At 36.9% G+C, this 18,766-nt stretch overlaps 1 protein-coding gene across 2 annotated transcripts; it reads left to right on the top strand.

The window, feature by feature from the left end:
• Window positions 1-530: 530 nt before the first annotated feature.
• Window positions 531-16,885, top strand: mapk4 (mitogen-activated protein kinase 4). 2 transcript variants are annotated; one of them, XM_059503520.1, is made up of 7 exons: window positions 531-755; window positions 4,318-4,391; window positions 4,829-5,409; window positions 12,622-12,766; window positions 13,121-13,282; window positions 13,360-13,561; window positions 15,513-16,885. In XM_059503520.1, exons 3-7 carry the CDS (start codon window positions 4,867-4,869, stop codon window positions 16,480-16,482), a joined length of 2,022 nt encoding a protein of 673 aa, XP_059359503.1. In that variant the 5' UTR covers window positions 531-755; window positions 4,318-4,391; window positions 4,829-4,866; the 3' UTR covers window positions 16,483-16,885. The 2 variants fall into 2 exon arrangements, with proteins under 2 accessions (XP_059359503.1, XP_059359504.1); XM_059503521.1 differs by lacking the exons at window positions 531-755; window positions 4,318-4,391 and adding an exon at window positions 11,842-11,914 and having other exon boundaries at window positions 5,015-5,409.
• The last annotated feature ends 1,881 nt before the right edge of the window (window positions 16,886-18,766 follow it).

Raw genomic sequence — 18,766 nt, 5'->3', positions numbered from 1 at the left:
ATTCATATACATTATATCATATTTTAAAATATTTAATATACAAACGTAACATTTTATGTATGTGTGTGGATTTATATATACACAATAAATATACACACAAGCTTATTTTGGATGTGATTAATCGTGATTAATTTGTTTGACAGCTCATATATATATATATATATATATATATATATATATATATATATATATATATATATATTGACTATACATATATATATATATATATATATATATATATATATATATATATATATATATATATATATATATATGTATATATATTGTCTATACAAATAATATAAATATAAGTAAAATTGCACTTACTGTCTTGTCAGCCTAATAATGTAATAAAGTTCGTTTTACTGTGTTTTTTGTTTTGCAACATTTTACAGTGTACAAACTTGGCTCTGAAATAGCTTACAAATAAAAAAAAATGTTTTACAATATACATAGACGAGAAGGAAATAGTGAGTCCGTGGAGTGAAGCACTTAGATGTCAAAAGCAGATGCCCTGAGCAGCCAGGACCACCCGCAGACCTGATGCCAGAGCACTGGATGTGTTTGTCCTGCACGAGCGCGCAGGTGTCAGGATCGCCGTCTGATGGACGGGGAGGGCGAAACGTCATCGAGGGGGCACCAGCGAGTTTTGCCAAAGAAAAGCTTGTAGATCCACACTGGAAGAGGGACACTGGCAGCCGAACAGAAGCAGAGGAAAGCTCTCTCGGCGGTTTCTCCCGGTGACACTATCGAAGGTAAGATCTGATATCACACGGAAAATTCCAGCAGCAACAAACTGACAAACTAAAACCTCCATCTACCGGACTGCATCAGTGCCAAGATTTAATAACAAACTCTGAACTACGAAAACACCACTTTCCCGACGGAGAACTGCTCATTTTTCTATTTTTCCCGACAAAAACAGAGCAAACCCGTGGAGCAGCTGACAAAGGCAGGCGACGGTAAGAGATCCAGGAGCATCGCTGCCTTTGTAGTTTTCTCCTCGGATGGGCCGGAAGATAAGAAGATGGTGTTGTCAAAATCTGATTTTATAGCTACTGTTTCATAGGTGTATATGCGCTTTCGTTACTTCTGAATACACTTGCGTGTGAAACTGCTGTTATTCTGTACTATAGTGGGCAGGGGTTTGTGTATGTATCCGTTCAGTTTCAGAGCCAAATACAGGCGTTACTATTGTCACACAAAGGCGAATGAATGCAGCGCTGCTATTGTGTGTTCAGCTGGACCCACAGCTTCGGTTGTGCTTTCTAGCCTTCATTCGCTGGCTTAACAAGTTCGCCGTTTTTTTTTTATTTTTTATTTTACGCTATCATAAATTTGAACCATAACATCATTAGGCAGATTAAATGTATACATTTTGTTCTAACGTTCAACAATAAATTGCATCCGCTTGCACGATCAGCGCCATAGTCATATGCATTATTTATAAAGTTTGGCTCACCCAGTCTGGTCCATTGGTTTCTACTAGATTCTTCCCTGCACTCAGAAATTTTAATCAATAAATTATCATAAGAGATAGGTACTCTAAACGTATGTGTTCAGGAAAAGTTTTTTTTTTTTTTTTTTATACAGAAACGGATCCATCCCCTTATGGGTGCTAGCATGTTGACATCACATGACCTGTGGTGTATGCAAATTGACGAAATACTATAATAATATTAATATTTATCAAGTTTACTTTATATAACACTTTTAATCAGTTCTCAATGATCTTTACAAAGCATAAACGATACAAGTAGTAAACTAAACAAGTAATGGCCAATGTCTATTACATAGTGGTGTGTAGTATGAGAAAAATATACAAACAATATATATAAAACAATATATATATAAACAAACAGCTTGGTTGTGGAGAAGCTGCAGTTGTTAAATAACAAACTTGCATGCATTTAGGCCAATAGGTGTCAGTATAGAGTGGAAAAAGTGCAACAGTCGGTTGCGGAAGTAAATATTCCATTGATTTTCTTCAAAGGACAAAAAAAATATATATATTTGAATGATAACTTATTTAACTTTAAACACAGTCCTATTGTTTAAAAACATTCAAGACTACTATGTGCTTTTGTTGAAGCCGTAATTTTTTTCGATATATTGTGCCGATTTCTTTTAAATAATTGTGTTTAACAGCGGAATGGAAAACTATATTAGTACATGGCCAAAAGTTTTTGCAGTGACATAAATTTTGTGTTTTGCAAAGTTTGCTGCTTTAGTATTTTTAGATTGTTTTTCTACATGTTCCTATGGTATTCTGAAAAGCAATGATAATTATATCATTAGTTTTAAAGGCTTTTATTGGCTATATATATATATATATATATATATATATATATATATATATATATATATATATATATATATATATATATATATATATATTTAAAAAGACGAGTCAGTATTTAGTGTTGACCCTTCTTCGCTCTGGCATTCTGAATATTAGCTTCTGGGCCAAATCCTGACTGATGGCGATCCATTCTCGCCTTATTAGTTCCCAGAGCTGATCACAATTTGTGGGCTTCTGCTTGTTCACTCGCCTTTTGAGGACTGACCACAGGTTCTCTATGGGATTGAGATCTGGGGAGTTTCCCGGCCCCAAAATTTCAATGTAATGATCTTCGAGCCACTTCATTATCACTCCTGCTTTGTGACATGGTGCCATATCATGCAGGAAAAAACACAGATCATCACCAAATTGCTGAAGAAGTCTCTCTTGCAGGACGTTTTGATGCGATTCTTTATTCCTGGCAGTTTTTTGGGGCAGAATTATGAGAGAGCCCACTCCCTTGGTTGAAAAGCAACGCCACACATAGATGGTCTCAAGATGCTTCACTGTTAGCCTGTCACAGGACACAGTATTCACCTATATTTCTCTGAACAATTGATTTTCCAGATGTCCCAAACTGTCAGAAAGGGAGATTTATCAGAGAAAATAACTTTGCATCAGTCTTCTGCTGTCCTCGTACTTCCTGAAGAATTTCAGTCTGTCCTTGACATGTTTCTTGGAGTGAAGTGGCTTCTTTGCTGCCCTTCTTGACACCAGGCCATTGTCCAAAAGTCTTGGCCTCACTGTGTGTGCAGATGCTCTCACACCAACCTGCTGCCATTCCTGAGCAAGCTCTGGACTGCTGCTGACACGATTCTGTAGCTGCCTCCTCAGGAGGAGACGTCCTGGCGCTTGCTGGACACTGTGGGATGTCCTGAAGACTCCTTCACTGCAGTCGAACCTCTCTCTTTGAAGTTCTTGATGATCCGGTTAATTGTTCTTTCAGGTGCAATATTCTTTGTAGCGATTGCATGTGAGGACATTTTGATGCAAAGCGATGATGGCTGCACGTGTTTATTTGGTGGTAACCATTGCTAACAAGAACACAATCATTGGAAGTGCTTCTTCCCTCCTTTTATAGTAATCAGTCTGCTCTTACAATTAGTAAGATATTATCACTATCATAATTAGTATGATAGGGATTTTCCTGACTAGTACTCAATTACATCTTCACATGTGCTGCTGATATTAGTCAATTAATGTTAGCTGGTCATTTTGTGTCAGGATAAAAAAAAACAATGAAATTAGTTTTTTGTGAAATGTTCATTTTTTGACCAATGAAGCTTTAACAATTATTTCAAATGCATCTGATCGCTCTACACAATAATCTAGAAACAACGTGAATGAACACCACAACAGCTTAAGCTGCAAACTTTGCAAAACACAAAATTTATGTCACTGCCAAAACTTTTGGCCTTGACCGTATCCATGATTCTGCAAAGTAATCTCCACCAGTCAGAAACTGATACAAGTTTCTGTGTGTATTTGTGTATATATGCATATGTATAAAATAAAATGTTGTTTTTATATATATCGTTAACATCTTTAAAGCAATATTTTTTATATTTTATTCCCCATTTATTTCACCATCTTTTTAATTTTGATTTAATTTGATCTTGTGCCTTTGTGCTTTTGTCCAATTTTCAAATGTTTTTTGCTTCAAATCAAAGTATGTAACATTTTGATTTGCTCATACGTAGCTGACTGATTTGTTTCATGGATAATATATATTTTTAAAGTCCCTATGGAAAAAAATGAATGGGAGGAAACTGTGTATGTGGGCACTGTTGCATTCTAAGAGACAGCTAAAGGCAAAGGAGTTCGTTTTAACCAACTGAGTTGAAAAACAAGAAACCGTTTTAAGTGAGATGCATATTTTGGCAACCATACTCGTTCCTGTTTTTTTATTGTAATTGTGATCCGTATCTAATGATACATCTGCTCTCTGTCTCTCTCTTTCCTTTTCTCCATTGAAGGGAATACATAAGAAGCACGACTGATGGCTGCGTGAGGAGCATGGAGGGAACAGGACAGCCTGGAGCCGGAGACGGCAAGTGAAAGCTCTTAGATTATAAATGAAACTCACCTGCCGCTAACGTTAAAGTCATACATCAGAGAACCTCCAGTGCAGGAGTGTAACTGAGATTGAATATAACATGGAGTATTTTTGGGGTAGAGATGTATCCTGGGAGACTGTTTCAGAGTGTTTGCTGTGTGCAGCAGGCACTGACTGTGGGATGTTGCTATGGAAACACTTGCCCTGTACCAGGGTGTTGAGTTGTATTCCACCCAGGACTGAGCCCCCATTGCTTTGATAGTGTGCAACTGTGATTCAAGATCTCTCTTCGAGAAGAAGGGTTCATTTTTGCATCATGCAGCTGTGGTTTGAATTGTAGATTGTAATAAAAATAATCTTGTGTTTTTTTATAGCTTTGTAATAGAATATTGCATTATTTGGTAATTTATCATTCTCCTCACTCTCTGCAGCCTTTAGCAGGCAATGCCCGATTGCTCCTCTCTAAGCCATGGCTTGGCAGAATACATCCCCATTCCGAAATGACTTTGATCTGGGGGGACATTACCAGGATCTGCGTCCTCTTGGAACGGGAGCGTCTGGCCTCGTTCTCTCTGCGGTGGACAGGCGCAGTGGTCTGCGTGTGGCGGTCAAGAAGCTGGTCATGCGAGATGCCGTCAGCGTAAAACACGCTCTGAGAGAGGTGAAGATCACCCGCCGCCTGCAGCATGAGAACATCGTCCGGGTTTATGACGTGTTGGGGCCGTCCGGTCACCCTTTACCACGTGACCTGACCCATGTGTCAGCGATATATATTGTGCAAGAGTGTATGGAAACTGACCTGGCACGGTTACTGGAGCAAGGGCCGTTGCCAGCAGAACACGCCACCCTGCTCTTTTATCAGCTGCTTCGCGGGCTCAAGTTCATCCACTCGGCCAACGTGCTGCACCGTGACCTCAAGCCAGCGAACATCTTTATCAACACTGAGCAAATGCTGCTTAAGATTGGAGACTTCGGTCTGGCTCGCATTGTTGACCCACATTACTCACACAAGGTACGAGTCACAGCAGCAGAGCAGGTGTCACTGTGGCACGTACAGCTTCACTAACTAGGAAGAATAACACATATATAAATAGGTACAGAAATAATACAGTTGTTCCTAATAGAAGTATACATTACAACTTTATTGGTTATCAGTGCTGTAGTAATAGGTCTACTTATAAATGGTCACCTGTATTCACAGGTAATGTTACTTTTTAACATTCATTCATACTTAAGTTAGAAATGTGTAACTTTACAATTTCCATTTCCAAAAAATGATATATATTTGTTTTGATCAAAACAGCAACTTTCCAAAAAAAGAAAAAAAAACCATCAATGCATATTATGGTTTTATTGAACATTAATGTTGACTACAAAAGCAGAGATAAGAATGACAAATAATTAGCTATTTGACATTGCCACAAAATTAATATAAATTTGCATTGATAGAAATAGCAACTTTGCAAGAAAATGTAACCAATGATAATAATAATAAATATTATGTTTTATTAGTTTCGTAGATTACTGATCATTTAGTTATTACATTTGAACAAAAATCACATGATAATGATTACACAAACTTAGATATTACCTAAAAAAGATGATAAATTTAGACCTTTGGATCTTTGGATCAAGAAAAAAAAGTGTATGTGTATATACATATATATGGTTTTATATATATATATATATATATATATATATATATATATATATAGAACCAAAAATATTATACTAATTAATACATCTGTTTTTATTGTTGTGGTTTGAAGATAATTTGTACTGTTATTGGTCAAAATAAGTCAATATTGATCCTATCAAAGCCAATCGAGAAGTTTATTAAGTAGTCTTGGGTTACACTATGCAGTTTTCGTGGAATTTGCTTTTGTATGTGTACCATGGCAATACCATATTTTTGGAAATGGTGCAGGGTCATCTTTGAAGTACATTGTAAGTACCAGGGTAATTATTTTACCAAGTATATACGAAAGTATAAGGTAATGGTACCACCACTACTTTTTGTAAGAATGTGGTTCACACGGAGTAATACTATGAAGAATTTGTCATTTTAGTTTATTTTGGGGTACTTTTAGATGTTAGTAAGTATAGTACTGTCACGTGAGCTTTCACTGTGGTTCACCCTGCAGTTACAGTCTGGCCTTGATTAGCAGAATCACATTTCCTATCAATTATCATGAGCTGCAGGCTGTTAAGATAATGACATAATCCATTTACAGCTTCATCTTCACCCTAACCTCCTTAGGAACAGAAGTACTTTTGATTATCTGCTTTCATTCAATCTTTAGATGGTTTTCATTGTCATAAGTCTAGGCAGCTACCAATGAATCTTAAAGGGATAGTTCACCCAAAAAATTCTGTTATCATTTACTCAACTTAATGTTATTGTCAAAGCTGAAACTGAAACCATTTAGTTATCAAGTTTCTTCAAAATTTCTTCTTGCAAATAGGTGTGAAACGACATTAGTGTAATACACTTTTGATACAATATTAACATTTTTGGGTGAGCTATCCCTTTAAGCAGTAGTATTTGCTATACTACATGGACAATTTCCTATATTATTATGCACATGTAAGTCATTTTAAAGCAATCTATAGAAAATTATTTGTTGACTTGCTGTTTTTCGGTCTTGCACAAAACCTCCCATGCTTGCAATTTTGTACACCAAATAATGCATTCATACCTGTTGATTGATAAAGATTTTATTAAAGCATTTTTGGGGGCATAATGGTTTGTTTTATGCAGATATTATTGCCTGCTTGATCCGGGTGGCCTTACATTAATACAAGAATATCTACAATCTATAGTTACTTCATATCTCATTGCTCATAGATGTGTTCAAACTTTAACATATTGTTGCATTACACAATAATTATGAACAATTATCTTGATGTAATGAGAGCTGAAAGATCAATGTGGCACTTTACTATCTCACTGTGCTTCTGTATTATTTAGCAGAGCTCACTGTGTAATACTAGCAGACCGGGAGAACAGCATGAATGGAGAGCTTTGTGTCAGACAGAACAAGGTGGGGTGAATGATGAGGAAAGGGGGATGGTCACAGTTTGGGATTGAAGGAACAGCTAGAATAACAACAGCCCAGGAAATTATAGTAAGTCTATTCTTTGAGGAGCTCTGTTTAACATGCCATGCACTGATAGAAACCCCTGTGCTCTCATGTCACTCAAAATATGCATATATTATCAAAATGTCCAAGCTGCTCTCTTTTCAGTGACTTCAAAAAGTGTTTTGGACACTTTAGCCACACTTATTGCACATTAAGGCAAGATATTTAAAGCAAGTAAGGTTTTCTGTTTGTTTAACTAGAAAACAATAGACATATTGTGCAAAATGATTAAGACGTATCTTCTGATCAGGAAAGATTAGTGGAATATGTGTGTGTAAACCTGTAGTGTTGCCAGATCTTGCTAAACCTAGTACCATCCTAGTAAAATAACTTGGACATGGCTGAGATTGTACATTTTGCAAATTTGGCTAAAAAAAATATGTTAGGTTTGACAAAAGCTTTAGCATATATATCTAATGCAATGGGATTCATATATTTTAAGTGTGTGGTTTAACTTTTAAGGGTCTATCCCTCTATACTAGGTGTGGATGATATGACAGAAATCTTGTCACCATATGAGTAATTTTATTTCACGGTAACGGTTGGTTTACATAAGGTCTTTATGGTATCAAAACTTTTGATACAATTGAAGTATCATAATTCTGGTCACCAGTGTCAATATAAAAGAAACAAACTACAATTTAAGCTTCAAGCAGCGATGAACGGGCCCTCGCACTCGGGCTCACCAGCAGCGAGTGGCTTTAGTAAATAGGTGAACGGTGAGAAATATGCATTTAAAGTCATAAATATAAGTGGAATATATTAAAGTATATTCCATATATGTGCCAATGTTCCTGTTGCCAGCAGGTGGAGCTATCATTATAATGGAATATTGGCCTTCAGATGTGTTCAGGCCAGGACTCTTATCAAACATGTGAAGTTTGGGGAAGATCGAACATTTTATGCCTGAGTTACAACAACTTCTCTTGCTGTGGTGAGACTTCAAATTTTGTCATGGCGCCATGGACACGCCCTTTAACAAAAACTCAAGATCTCCACAATTTAACATTGCACAGGCCTTTAGATTAGACTGACCACAAAAAATACATTAATGTCAAAAAATCTCTAGGAGTAGTTTGTCGCAGCGTAAAACATGTCACTTCCTGTTGCCAGCAGGTGGCGCTATGACTATTACTGAATATGGGCATGTAGATCTGTTAAGGGCAGAAGTCTTATCTAACATGTGAAGTTTGGGGCAGATTGGACATTGTATGTCTGAGTTACAGCAACTTCCTTTTTCATGGCGAAACATCAAAATTTGTCAGGCCGCCATGGACACGCCCTTTAACGAAACCTCAAGATCTTCGCAATTTAACATCACAAAGGGCTTTAGATTACACTGACCAAGTTTGGTGTTGATCTGAATAAATCTCTAGGAGGAGTTCGTTAAAGTACAACCCCTGAAAATGGCAAAAACAACAATTTTGCAGAGAAAATTCTAAATAACTGACTTCCTGTTGGGATTCGGATTTCGTACCAAGAGACTTTTTCGTAGGTATTGGTGTGTTACATGTGTGTACCAATTTTTGTACATGTACGTGAAACATAGCTCGAGGCGCACTCCGTTGAAAGTGTATAGGTGGCGTTATCGAGCCAATTTGGCACACCCGATGGAATATTGGCCATCAGATGTGTTCAGGCCAGGACTCTTATCACACATGTGAAGTTTTGGGAAGATCGGACATTTTATGCCTGAGTTATAACATCTTTTATTCCCATGTCGAGACATCGAACTTCGCCACGGCGCCATGGACACGCCTGTTAACGAAAACTCAAGATCAAGTGTGTTACATGTGTGTGCCAATTTTCATGCATGTACGTGAAACATAACTGGAAGGCTGTTGATTTTTTTAGTATAGGTGGTGCTGTCTAGCCATTTTGCCACACCCACCATCGGTGCTCGGGCCCTAATAAGATAAATAAGAAACTAACTACAAACAATTAAACAAAATAACTACAGTAAAACAAATAAATAAGAAATGCTACATACATTGTATGACGTAGTCAAATAAATGGTATTAAAACACCACATATTCGTCACTGTGTAAAAAAAAAAAGTGAAAGTGACGTGACATTCAGCTCAGAATTTGTGCTCTGCATTTAACCCATCCGAAGTGCACACACACAGAGCAGTGAACACACACACACACTGTGAACACACACCCGGAGCAGTGGGCAGCCATTTATGCTACGGCACCTAGGGAGCAGTTGGGGGTTCGATGCCTTGCTCAAGGGCACCTAAGTCGTGGTATTGAGGGTGGAGAGAGCACTGTACATGCACTCCCCCCACCCACAATTCCTGCCGGCCCGGGACTCGAACTCACAACTGCAAGTCCGACTCTCTAACCATTAGGCCACGACTTCCCCTAAAACTAAATTAAATTAAACTAAATGTTTAAAAAAATGTTTTAAAAAAAGAAATATTTCTTCTTACTTAAGTTACAAAAGTGACTTAGTCTAGAGCAGTGTGAGTTTTTCTCTCTTTTGTTGTTTGATTAACATGATTGACAGCAGGAATATTAGACTGCTGTCACTTTAAGAGCTGCCCAGAACCGATATACAGTAGAGTTACACATTTTTTACAGTTTTTTTTTCTCAGCTGTTTGCTTTCACTTAAGACCTACTGTGTTTACGAAGATAATTGCATGGATCGGTATTCTGACACATATAAGTGTGTATTGAACCATTCAAGGCCTATAAAGCAGCAAAATAACTCCTGTTCAATATACACATGTATATCTTCCACCCCTAATATATACAGTTACTCTTATGAGAAAAATACCCTTATATTTTTGTCATGTCTGATATACCAGGCATACCAAACGAGGCTGTACTGCCACCTGTGCCCCACTGAAATGATACTCCTGGTTGTATTAGTCTAAAGAATCATCAGTATTTCATTGTACCTCTGAGTGTGCAGTGAGCTTCAGTGAATTAAGGGCAGTGGTTCCTTTCACCCATTCACAGAGCGACTTCCTGCAACTCTGCCACTTAGTGCTGAGAGTGTCTGTTCCCCTCTTCAGCATGGAGGGAACATTCAGTTCCTAAAAACTAGAGGATCACAGATAAGTGGACTTAGGATTCACAGAAGCATCTGGATTCACATATGCTAGCAGTGCAGGCAGGCGACTGAGAGGGCCCCAGATGGTTTTACTCCTTCAATACCACATGGAGAATAAAGATGATGTGGACACTTAATGTCACCTATCATTTAAATAAGGATCCAGTGGGCACATTGTCCTGTTCAGGAGCACTTTTAAAATGGCTTGACCAGCGTAAGCAGCCATTTTAAACAGATACTCCATTGATTATAAGAGACCAGACTGTAAGCTTTATTATATTGCTTAATTATATTTCTTAATGACTTATGATTGCCTTTTTAACAGATTTAACTTAAAGGCACAACATGTACGTTTTTGCCGCTAGAGGGCAAAATAAACAAAGAAACAGGCATAGTTTGATGACTGTGACTGAGTGTGGAATCATGGGAGTTGTGGTCTTCATTCCCACAGCCGATGCAGTCCGATGGGACTCGGGCAGAAATCATGTTCATGATTGAGCTAATGATTCATTAACGTAGTAGAATGAAGTAGAGTGATGTGGAAAGCCATCAAAGCGAAACGAGGCCGCTGAAGCAATTGCTAATGAGAGATGAGCGTGACACATGGCTCGAAAGCAGCGGAGCTTTTATCATGCCGCAGTCATTCGCTTCCACTCCTTTCTGCCCGGGCATTTGTGGATTAAAGCTGTGCTGTCTAGATACGTCTGAAATATATATATATATATATATAAATAAAAAAAATCTGACATATTTTGCCATTTAAGATTGCTTTGGTAACTAGAAAAACAAATGAATACACGTTTTTAGTTACTGTTAAAAGTGTGGAATAATTAAAATTCATAACAATAATTAAAATGTTTTTAAAGTTTTAGAAAGACATCTCTTAAGCTCACCAAGGCTGCATTTACTTGATTAAAAATATTATATAATATTATAATATTAAACTTTTTTTATTTTATTTACAAATATTTATTATTATTATTTTTATTTATTTTATAATGAAACATATTCCCTGTGATAGCAAAGCTAAATTAACTGATTTGCTGATTTCGTGATCAGTTATTTTTAAGTATTATTGGTAATACTTTTTCTCATTATTGCTCGTTTTCAATCTTTGTTCGTTTGGCTTGTGAACAGTTTCAAAGGTCTTAGTGAATCAGCTCCAATGAGAAGACAAAGGCTCTCTTTGTAAGCAGGATATGTAAATATCATTCTCCTTTGTGTCACCATCACCCTTCAGATCCACCCTACTGAGGCGGCCTGCTAAAATCTCACAAATAATTCATCACCTGGGTCCAGGGGGAGAGTGGGAGGTGAGAAAGAAGAAGAAAGGATGAAGGACGGCAGGAAGGATGAGCTGAAGGAGATTGTAGGAGGGGGTATTGGGAGTCATAGGGTTACTGTACATCAGCTGCTTCTCATCAGACTGAGTCACATGGCTTTTTTCACACCCTACTTTTTTACACATTACACATTTTACACATTTACATTTACTAAATTAGATTTAGATGAAAAAGGTTTTATTTTTAAATAAATGCTGTTCTTTTAAACGTTCTACTTATCAGAGAATCCTGAAAAATCTATCAGGATTCACAGAAATATAAAAAAAGTTCACAACTGATAATAATAATAGTATTAAACCAGCATATTATGATCTCTGAAGGTTCATGAATAAAATCAGCTTTGCCAGCACAGCAATAAATGTACTTTTTAAAATGCATTAAAAGTAAAAGTTATTTTGAAAAGAAATAATATGACTGCATTTATTTGTAAATACAGTATATGTATGTACAATAAACGGTATAATATATATACGGTATATATATATATATATATATATATATATATATATATTAGGTTTATTCATTTGCTGTTCAACTGAGGAGCCTTGGACAATCAGAATTTTATTTTTAAGGCTGTCTACCTCCAAAAACGAAAATCAAAATGGCTATTCTCATGTTAAGTACACATTTAACAGTTATGTATGTTATATATGGATGGCATTTTGTTTTCCCTGCAGGGATATCTGTCAGAAGGAATGGTCACTAAATGGTACCGTTCACCAAGACTGCTGCTGTCTCCAAATAACTACACTAAAGCAATTGACATGTGGGCCGCAGGCTGCATTCTGGCAGAGATGCTCACAGGCTGCATGCTGTTTGCAGGTAAGACTAGAACAGCGCTCAGGTTCTTCATTAGTGTTTCTGTTGCTCTATTGGTTTTGTATAGATCTTGTGGTTTCGCTTGAAAAACAAGAACGTCCGTCTTCATTATCCAGACTAGTCTTAGAGCGTCCTCTAGTGGCTATAGGTGGTAAAGTAAAAATAGACATCGAGACCTGACACATCAATCGATTTCTATTTCAGTTTCACTTTAACAGTGGTATCTTAGCATGATTGTTGTGCATGCAATACTGCAAAAGCATCGATACATGCAACAAAAGCAGTGTCAAGAATATAAAATACTGAATTAATGATAACATTTAGATACCAGACATCTGTTTGTTTCTCTTCTCTAAGGTGCTCATGAACTGGAGCAGATGCAGCTGATTTTGGACACCGTGCCTGTAATTAGAGAGGAGGACAGACAGGAACTGCTGAAGGTCATGCCCTGTTTTGTAGGTCAAGGGTGGAAGGTCAAGAGGTCACTCAGAAAACTACTACCAGAGGTGGGGGACAAAGGTAAGCTGAGCACATTTTTTTTAAATATGTGATACTGTGTTACATCAATAGCAATATTCACTGACTCCACATTTCAGCCATTGATTTCCTGGAGTGTATCCTCACCTTTAATCCCATGGACCGGCTGACCGCAGAAGCAGCTTTGTCTCATCCATACCTGCAGAGATACTCGTGTCCTCAGGATGAGCCTGTCTCCTTGCAGCCTTTTCGCATAGAGGACGAGCTGGAGGACAGTCTGGTCACGGAGCAGGGTCACGCACTCAGCTCCCACTGGGACAGGTACACACGAGCCTCTCAGACTTCCCAACACTCAGAGCTCAAGGGCATTTGTTCCAGTTCCAGTGTTGCTGACACAGATCTATGACCTTTTTAAAAACACTCTTGGTCTTTTATAAAGAATGTAATCTATATAGCCAAGCAAATTTCATTTTGATTTCAGAAATTATATGTAAAGATTCAAATAAAGTACAATCCACATTCCTACCATATTTAATAATTACTCTAATGCATGTATTATTAATATTTAATTAAAAATATTTTAAACACCTTGTTAAAAAAGAATAATAATAAAAAATAAACAATTCATAATAAGAAGAAACTGAAAATAATTTAGACACTACTGTTCAAAATATTTTCCAAAGAGCTATATATTTAATCTGAAGCACAGTAAAAACACTAGGGTTTATGAAATATTATTACAGTTTAAAATTGTGAAAAATTAAAATGATATTTTAATGCTATTTACTTCTGTGGTGGCAAAGCTACATTTTCTGTATGATAATGGAATTATATATTCTACAGCAACTGTTCCACTGTCACTCAATGTTGCTTCTTGGCAACAAATATATTTCTCATAATAAAAAATAATAAAAAATTATATGACTACTTATTCACTAATAAATGTAAATATGATTTCCTTCCGAGGCTCAAAAAGAGGTAAAAAATGAGGCCCCAAAATATGTTAAAATATATACCAGGACATATTATGACCAAGACTAAGCTTTTATCAGGTTTTCTTTTTTTTCTTCTTTTTTTTGTATTTAGCACTTTACCATCATATGTGTTAAGCAAAGAAATGGGTTTGTTACCCTGTGGGTACAATGTGAAATACTTTGAAAAGAACATTAAAAAAAATTAAAAATAAACAAAAAAAAAGTGGACCTAATAAAATGCAGAATTAATGAAACCAAGGAAAAAAAGTTTTGGAGAACAAATGGTCTGCATTCGTTCTTCGATACTTCTTTAATGATGAAAGTTTGATCGTTAAAATTAAGTGGATACATAATCATTAGAAGAGTGGAGACAAGGGTCATGTAAAAGGCAGTTTACACAGACTGGTACTGAATTGCCCCGAGGAGCTATCAGGGATGTAGAATGCGGAAACTTATTAAACCTCTGCATAATTATATCTCACAGCGGACTCTGTGACAACTGAATAAGAATGTCTTTGTTGTCCTCTGTGTGGCCATATGGGCTCATCTGACAGAAGCTTCTGTTACTGATCACAGCCAGCAGTGGGAGCTGAACAAGCTCGTTTCAAGGCCAGAGATCAGCAACAGAAATTAACTTTTGAAATTGAGCAAGTGTATAAATGCGGCTGTTGAAAAGAAATGAATGTATATCCCATAGATGGTCTTCATTGCCACCAGTCTGACTCTTTTCTTTGTTTTCAAACAAAAAATCTGTGCTTAAAGTAATGCGTTTACATTGGTCTGGACAGAAGTTGAAATATTTGATAGCATAGAGAAGCTTGATTACTTTGATCACATTAGTCAACACCAAGCTCGTCAACTGTTGGTCGATAAAAAGTTATTTATTTTTAAATCTGGTACGTTCACCAAGTAAAAGGTTTTCTATTTTGATATTTTTCAACCTATAATTTATTCCTATGATTAAAACTGAATTTTTAGCATCATTACTCCAATCTTTAGAATCTTTTAGAAATTATTCGGATTTGACGCTCAAGAAAAAATGTCAAAAACAATTGTGCTGCCTAATATTTTTTGTGGAAAACAGGATTTTTTTCCCCCAGGATTCTTTTGATGAATATGATGTATAAGATTAATATGATTTTATGTGAAATAGAAATCACTTTTGATCAATTGTAGGTGTCTTTGCTAAATAAAATTAATTTATTTTTAGTGACAGTAAACTTTTGCACAGTACTGTATTTTTTGATGTACTTTTAAGTTTCATATGTGTGCTAAAACTGTATGAACTATTTTTCCAGGTATGATGGGAGTCTGTCATCAGATGTTTATTGGCTGCAGCAGGAGCAGTGCGGCTGCATGCAGAGCGTCTCTGAACTGGGAGAGGCGGAAGATGACGAAGTTCAAAGAGATCCACGAGCGAGTTCAGCGGCCCACATCGAGGAGGCTCAGGTAGACCCTCGCAAATACTCCCACAGCAGCTCCGCAGAGCGCTTCCTGGAGCAGTCGCACTCGTCTCTGGAGCGCATCTGCGGTCAGTTCACGGAGCTAGACTGTGGCCGCTCCTGCGATTACAAAGTGGGCTCTCCGTCCTACCTGGATAAGATCGCGTGGCGGGAAGGGAAGCCACAGCACTACTCTGAACCCAAGCTAATACTGGACCTGTCTCACTGGAGGCATAGCAGCATGTCTGCTCCAAGAGGTGGAAGCGTGGAGAAGCCTCTCGCCGAGCCTGGAGATCTGTTCCAGGAGATCTCACGCTGGGTGGAGAGCACACAGTCTGGGCTCCACTCACCCGGTTCTCCTCAAGAAGCTCTCACCTCCCCGTCTTCCCCTCCTCAGCCGCTGTCTCCAACAATGCTGCCTCATTCTCACAGGCAAATCCCAGCGGCTTTGCAACTGTCCAGCCCTCACGACAGCAGGAGGAGTCCTAACCCGTTCTTCAGCGCTCCTCCGTCTCTGCTGCCCTCTTCTCCTTCCTCGCCTCATCACGATTCATCAAATTACGCGTCTTCCTGCATACGCTGTGAAAACGATGAAGAGCCCTCGCAGATGGATCCTTCCGGAGAAGAACATTTTGACCTGGACGTGTTGATCTCTCAGGCTCTGAGGCTGTGTAGTCAGAGCGAGGTACTGGCGGAGAACTCGGACGCTCCCAAATCAGGCAGCATTAGTCATCTTCACAACGTCTCAGATCACAGACCCTCCAGGACACAAACTCCAACGCCTGAGATGGTCAAGGCTCGTGGGTGTCAGAAAGAGCACTGGTAGAGGAGATCTTTGACCTTTTCATTATTTTGTTTTTAGTGGAACTCGAGGTGGAATAAATCAATGTGAATACTGCAGAAGGTATTTTTCCTTTTTTCTTTTTTTTTGGAGAATGTTGATTTATTACCTGAAGCTATGATTCTGTATTCCAGAAGAAATCTGAAATCTTTACCTCTAGAATGAGGATAGCCGGGCAAAAAACATCGGAGATCTCAAACAGGATTTGTTTGGAGCCTTGAGGGCACATGGTGATGGGAAATCTTTTTTCTTCCCTTATTAAACTTTCTCTCTCAAAAAACAAACCAAAAAATCAGTTCTTCTGAGAAACGTTTGTATTCTCTCAAATCAGTTTTTGCGAGACATCTGTTTGATTTCCCACATTTCTTTGAACTTTTCCTTTTTAAAACTTTTACCCCCGGTTTCACAGACAAGGCTTAAGCCTAGTCCTAGACTAAAATGCAAGTCTGAGTTGTTTCAAATGAAAGAAACGTGTACTGATTGATCTTAAAATATATCAGTGCCTTTGTTTTGTCTCAAGATGCACACCAGTAATGTTTTTTTATACGGCATGTTTATAAAAATTACTTAAATGTCCTAATTGAACTATGGCCTAATCCTGGTTTAGGCTAAGCCCTGTCTATGAAACCAGGCCATTGGGGAATAAATTTAAAACATTTTAAAACAACATTTTGTTAGAGAAATTTTGCAGGTTTCTTATGAAAATGTGAAGTATATTTTTTCCTCCCAACAAATTTTTCCCATAACTATATCTCTTTAGGTGCTCTGTAAATGTAAAACTAAAATGTTTTATTTAAATTCCTTTCAAATGATTAATCATGATTAAAATCGCATCCAAAATACATTTTTGCTTACATTATATGTAATAAATATACACACACACACACACACACATATATATATTTACATGTATATATTTATATCTATGTAAATTATAACCATATATAAATATATTTAATATATAAACGTTACATATTTTTCTTAAATATATACATAATAAATATAGGCTACACAGTACACACACATATATTATGTAAACAAAAACTTTCTGGATTTTGGATGTGATTAATCATTTAACAGCACTATTTCATTACTAAACTTACTAGAAGCATTGAGAAAAAGGCTATATCTTTTAATTGTCGTTGAATAAATTTAGCCTGCTTAATTTTTTGTTTATTGTTATTTATTAAACAATTAATAGAAGTGTGTAACAGGAGTATTTTTCTTCCATGTTGGCAAAACAATTGCACTTTTGATAAACATCACAATGAAATAAAGCCTCAAGTTATTTCAGTGGCCTAGAAAAAGATGTTTCATTCTACATAAGGTGGTCACAACATATATGGAACATATTTTTGCCAATTTAAAGTGTTATTTAAATGTGAATTTCAGAAGATATTTCAGTATTGTCCCATTCAAGTAGACTGGGACTTTGGTATAGATTAGTCTGACCCACTTAATCTCAATAACACCCATCATTGTACACATTTGTCTGAAAAATTATTAATGGCTGTCAAATATATCTTTGCATAGGATATTTCAACAAATATATTATCATTTTTTTATAGATTTCCCCCCATCTTCCACTGATTGGCCAAACAGATGGTCCCACACCAAACTCACACCACTGGTTGCTGTGTTGCAAGAAAAAAAAAAAAAAACATCAACTTTATAGCATCAATCACCAAATTATAACAGGAGATCAGCAGATTGTTATTCTTTGTAATTTTAATTCCCATAATTTAATTAGTTAAAATGCAAACAACTTTCACACACAAAAAAAAGAAACCAAAATGAAAAGAAACAGCAATACAGTACATATGCAGATATTGGGGTTTTGGTTAAAACTAAAGCCCTGTCTTAAGATGGTACCAGACAGTAACAGCATAGCAACAGAGACGACACACAGCAGGCAATCAGCAGGCCAGCAGAGGATTGGGCTACATTCTATTTTCTAGTGCAGATAAGAACATGGAAACGTAATAAATGATATTATACCACTATGGGAGAATGTCACTAGGCTGTCAAGAACAGTTATGTAATCTTTTATCAACACACTGGATGTGGATGATTTCGTTTCTGTAAGTCTTACATAGCGATCTCTTTCTATTTGTCCAATCATAACGTGTCCATCTAAAAACACAATGATTTTTATCGTTTCTGACTGTGATTTAATATAGTAGTGGTTCACATGCCATTCTTTGAATATGTAACTCAAAACTAACTCTGTGGCCAAACTACAGCAGCCTAATGTTCGGTTACGCAAATA

The sequence above is a fragment of the Carassius carassius genome, chromosome 21 (assembly GCF_963082965.1).
Source record: "Carassius carassius chromosome 21, fCarCar2.1, whole genome shotgun sequence".
Classification (NCBI taxonomy): Eukaryota; Metazoa; Chordata; class Actinopteri; order Cypriniformes; family Cyprinidae; genus Carassius; species Carassius carassius.
The sequence above is the reverse complement of the archived record's forward strand: the minus strand, read 5'-3'. Positions and strand labels throughout refer to the sequence as shown.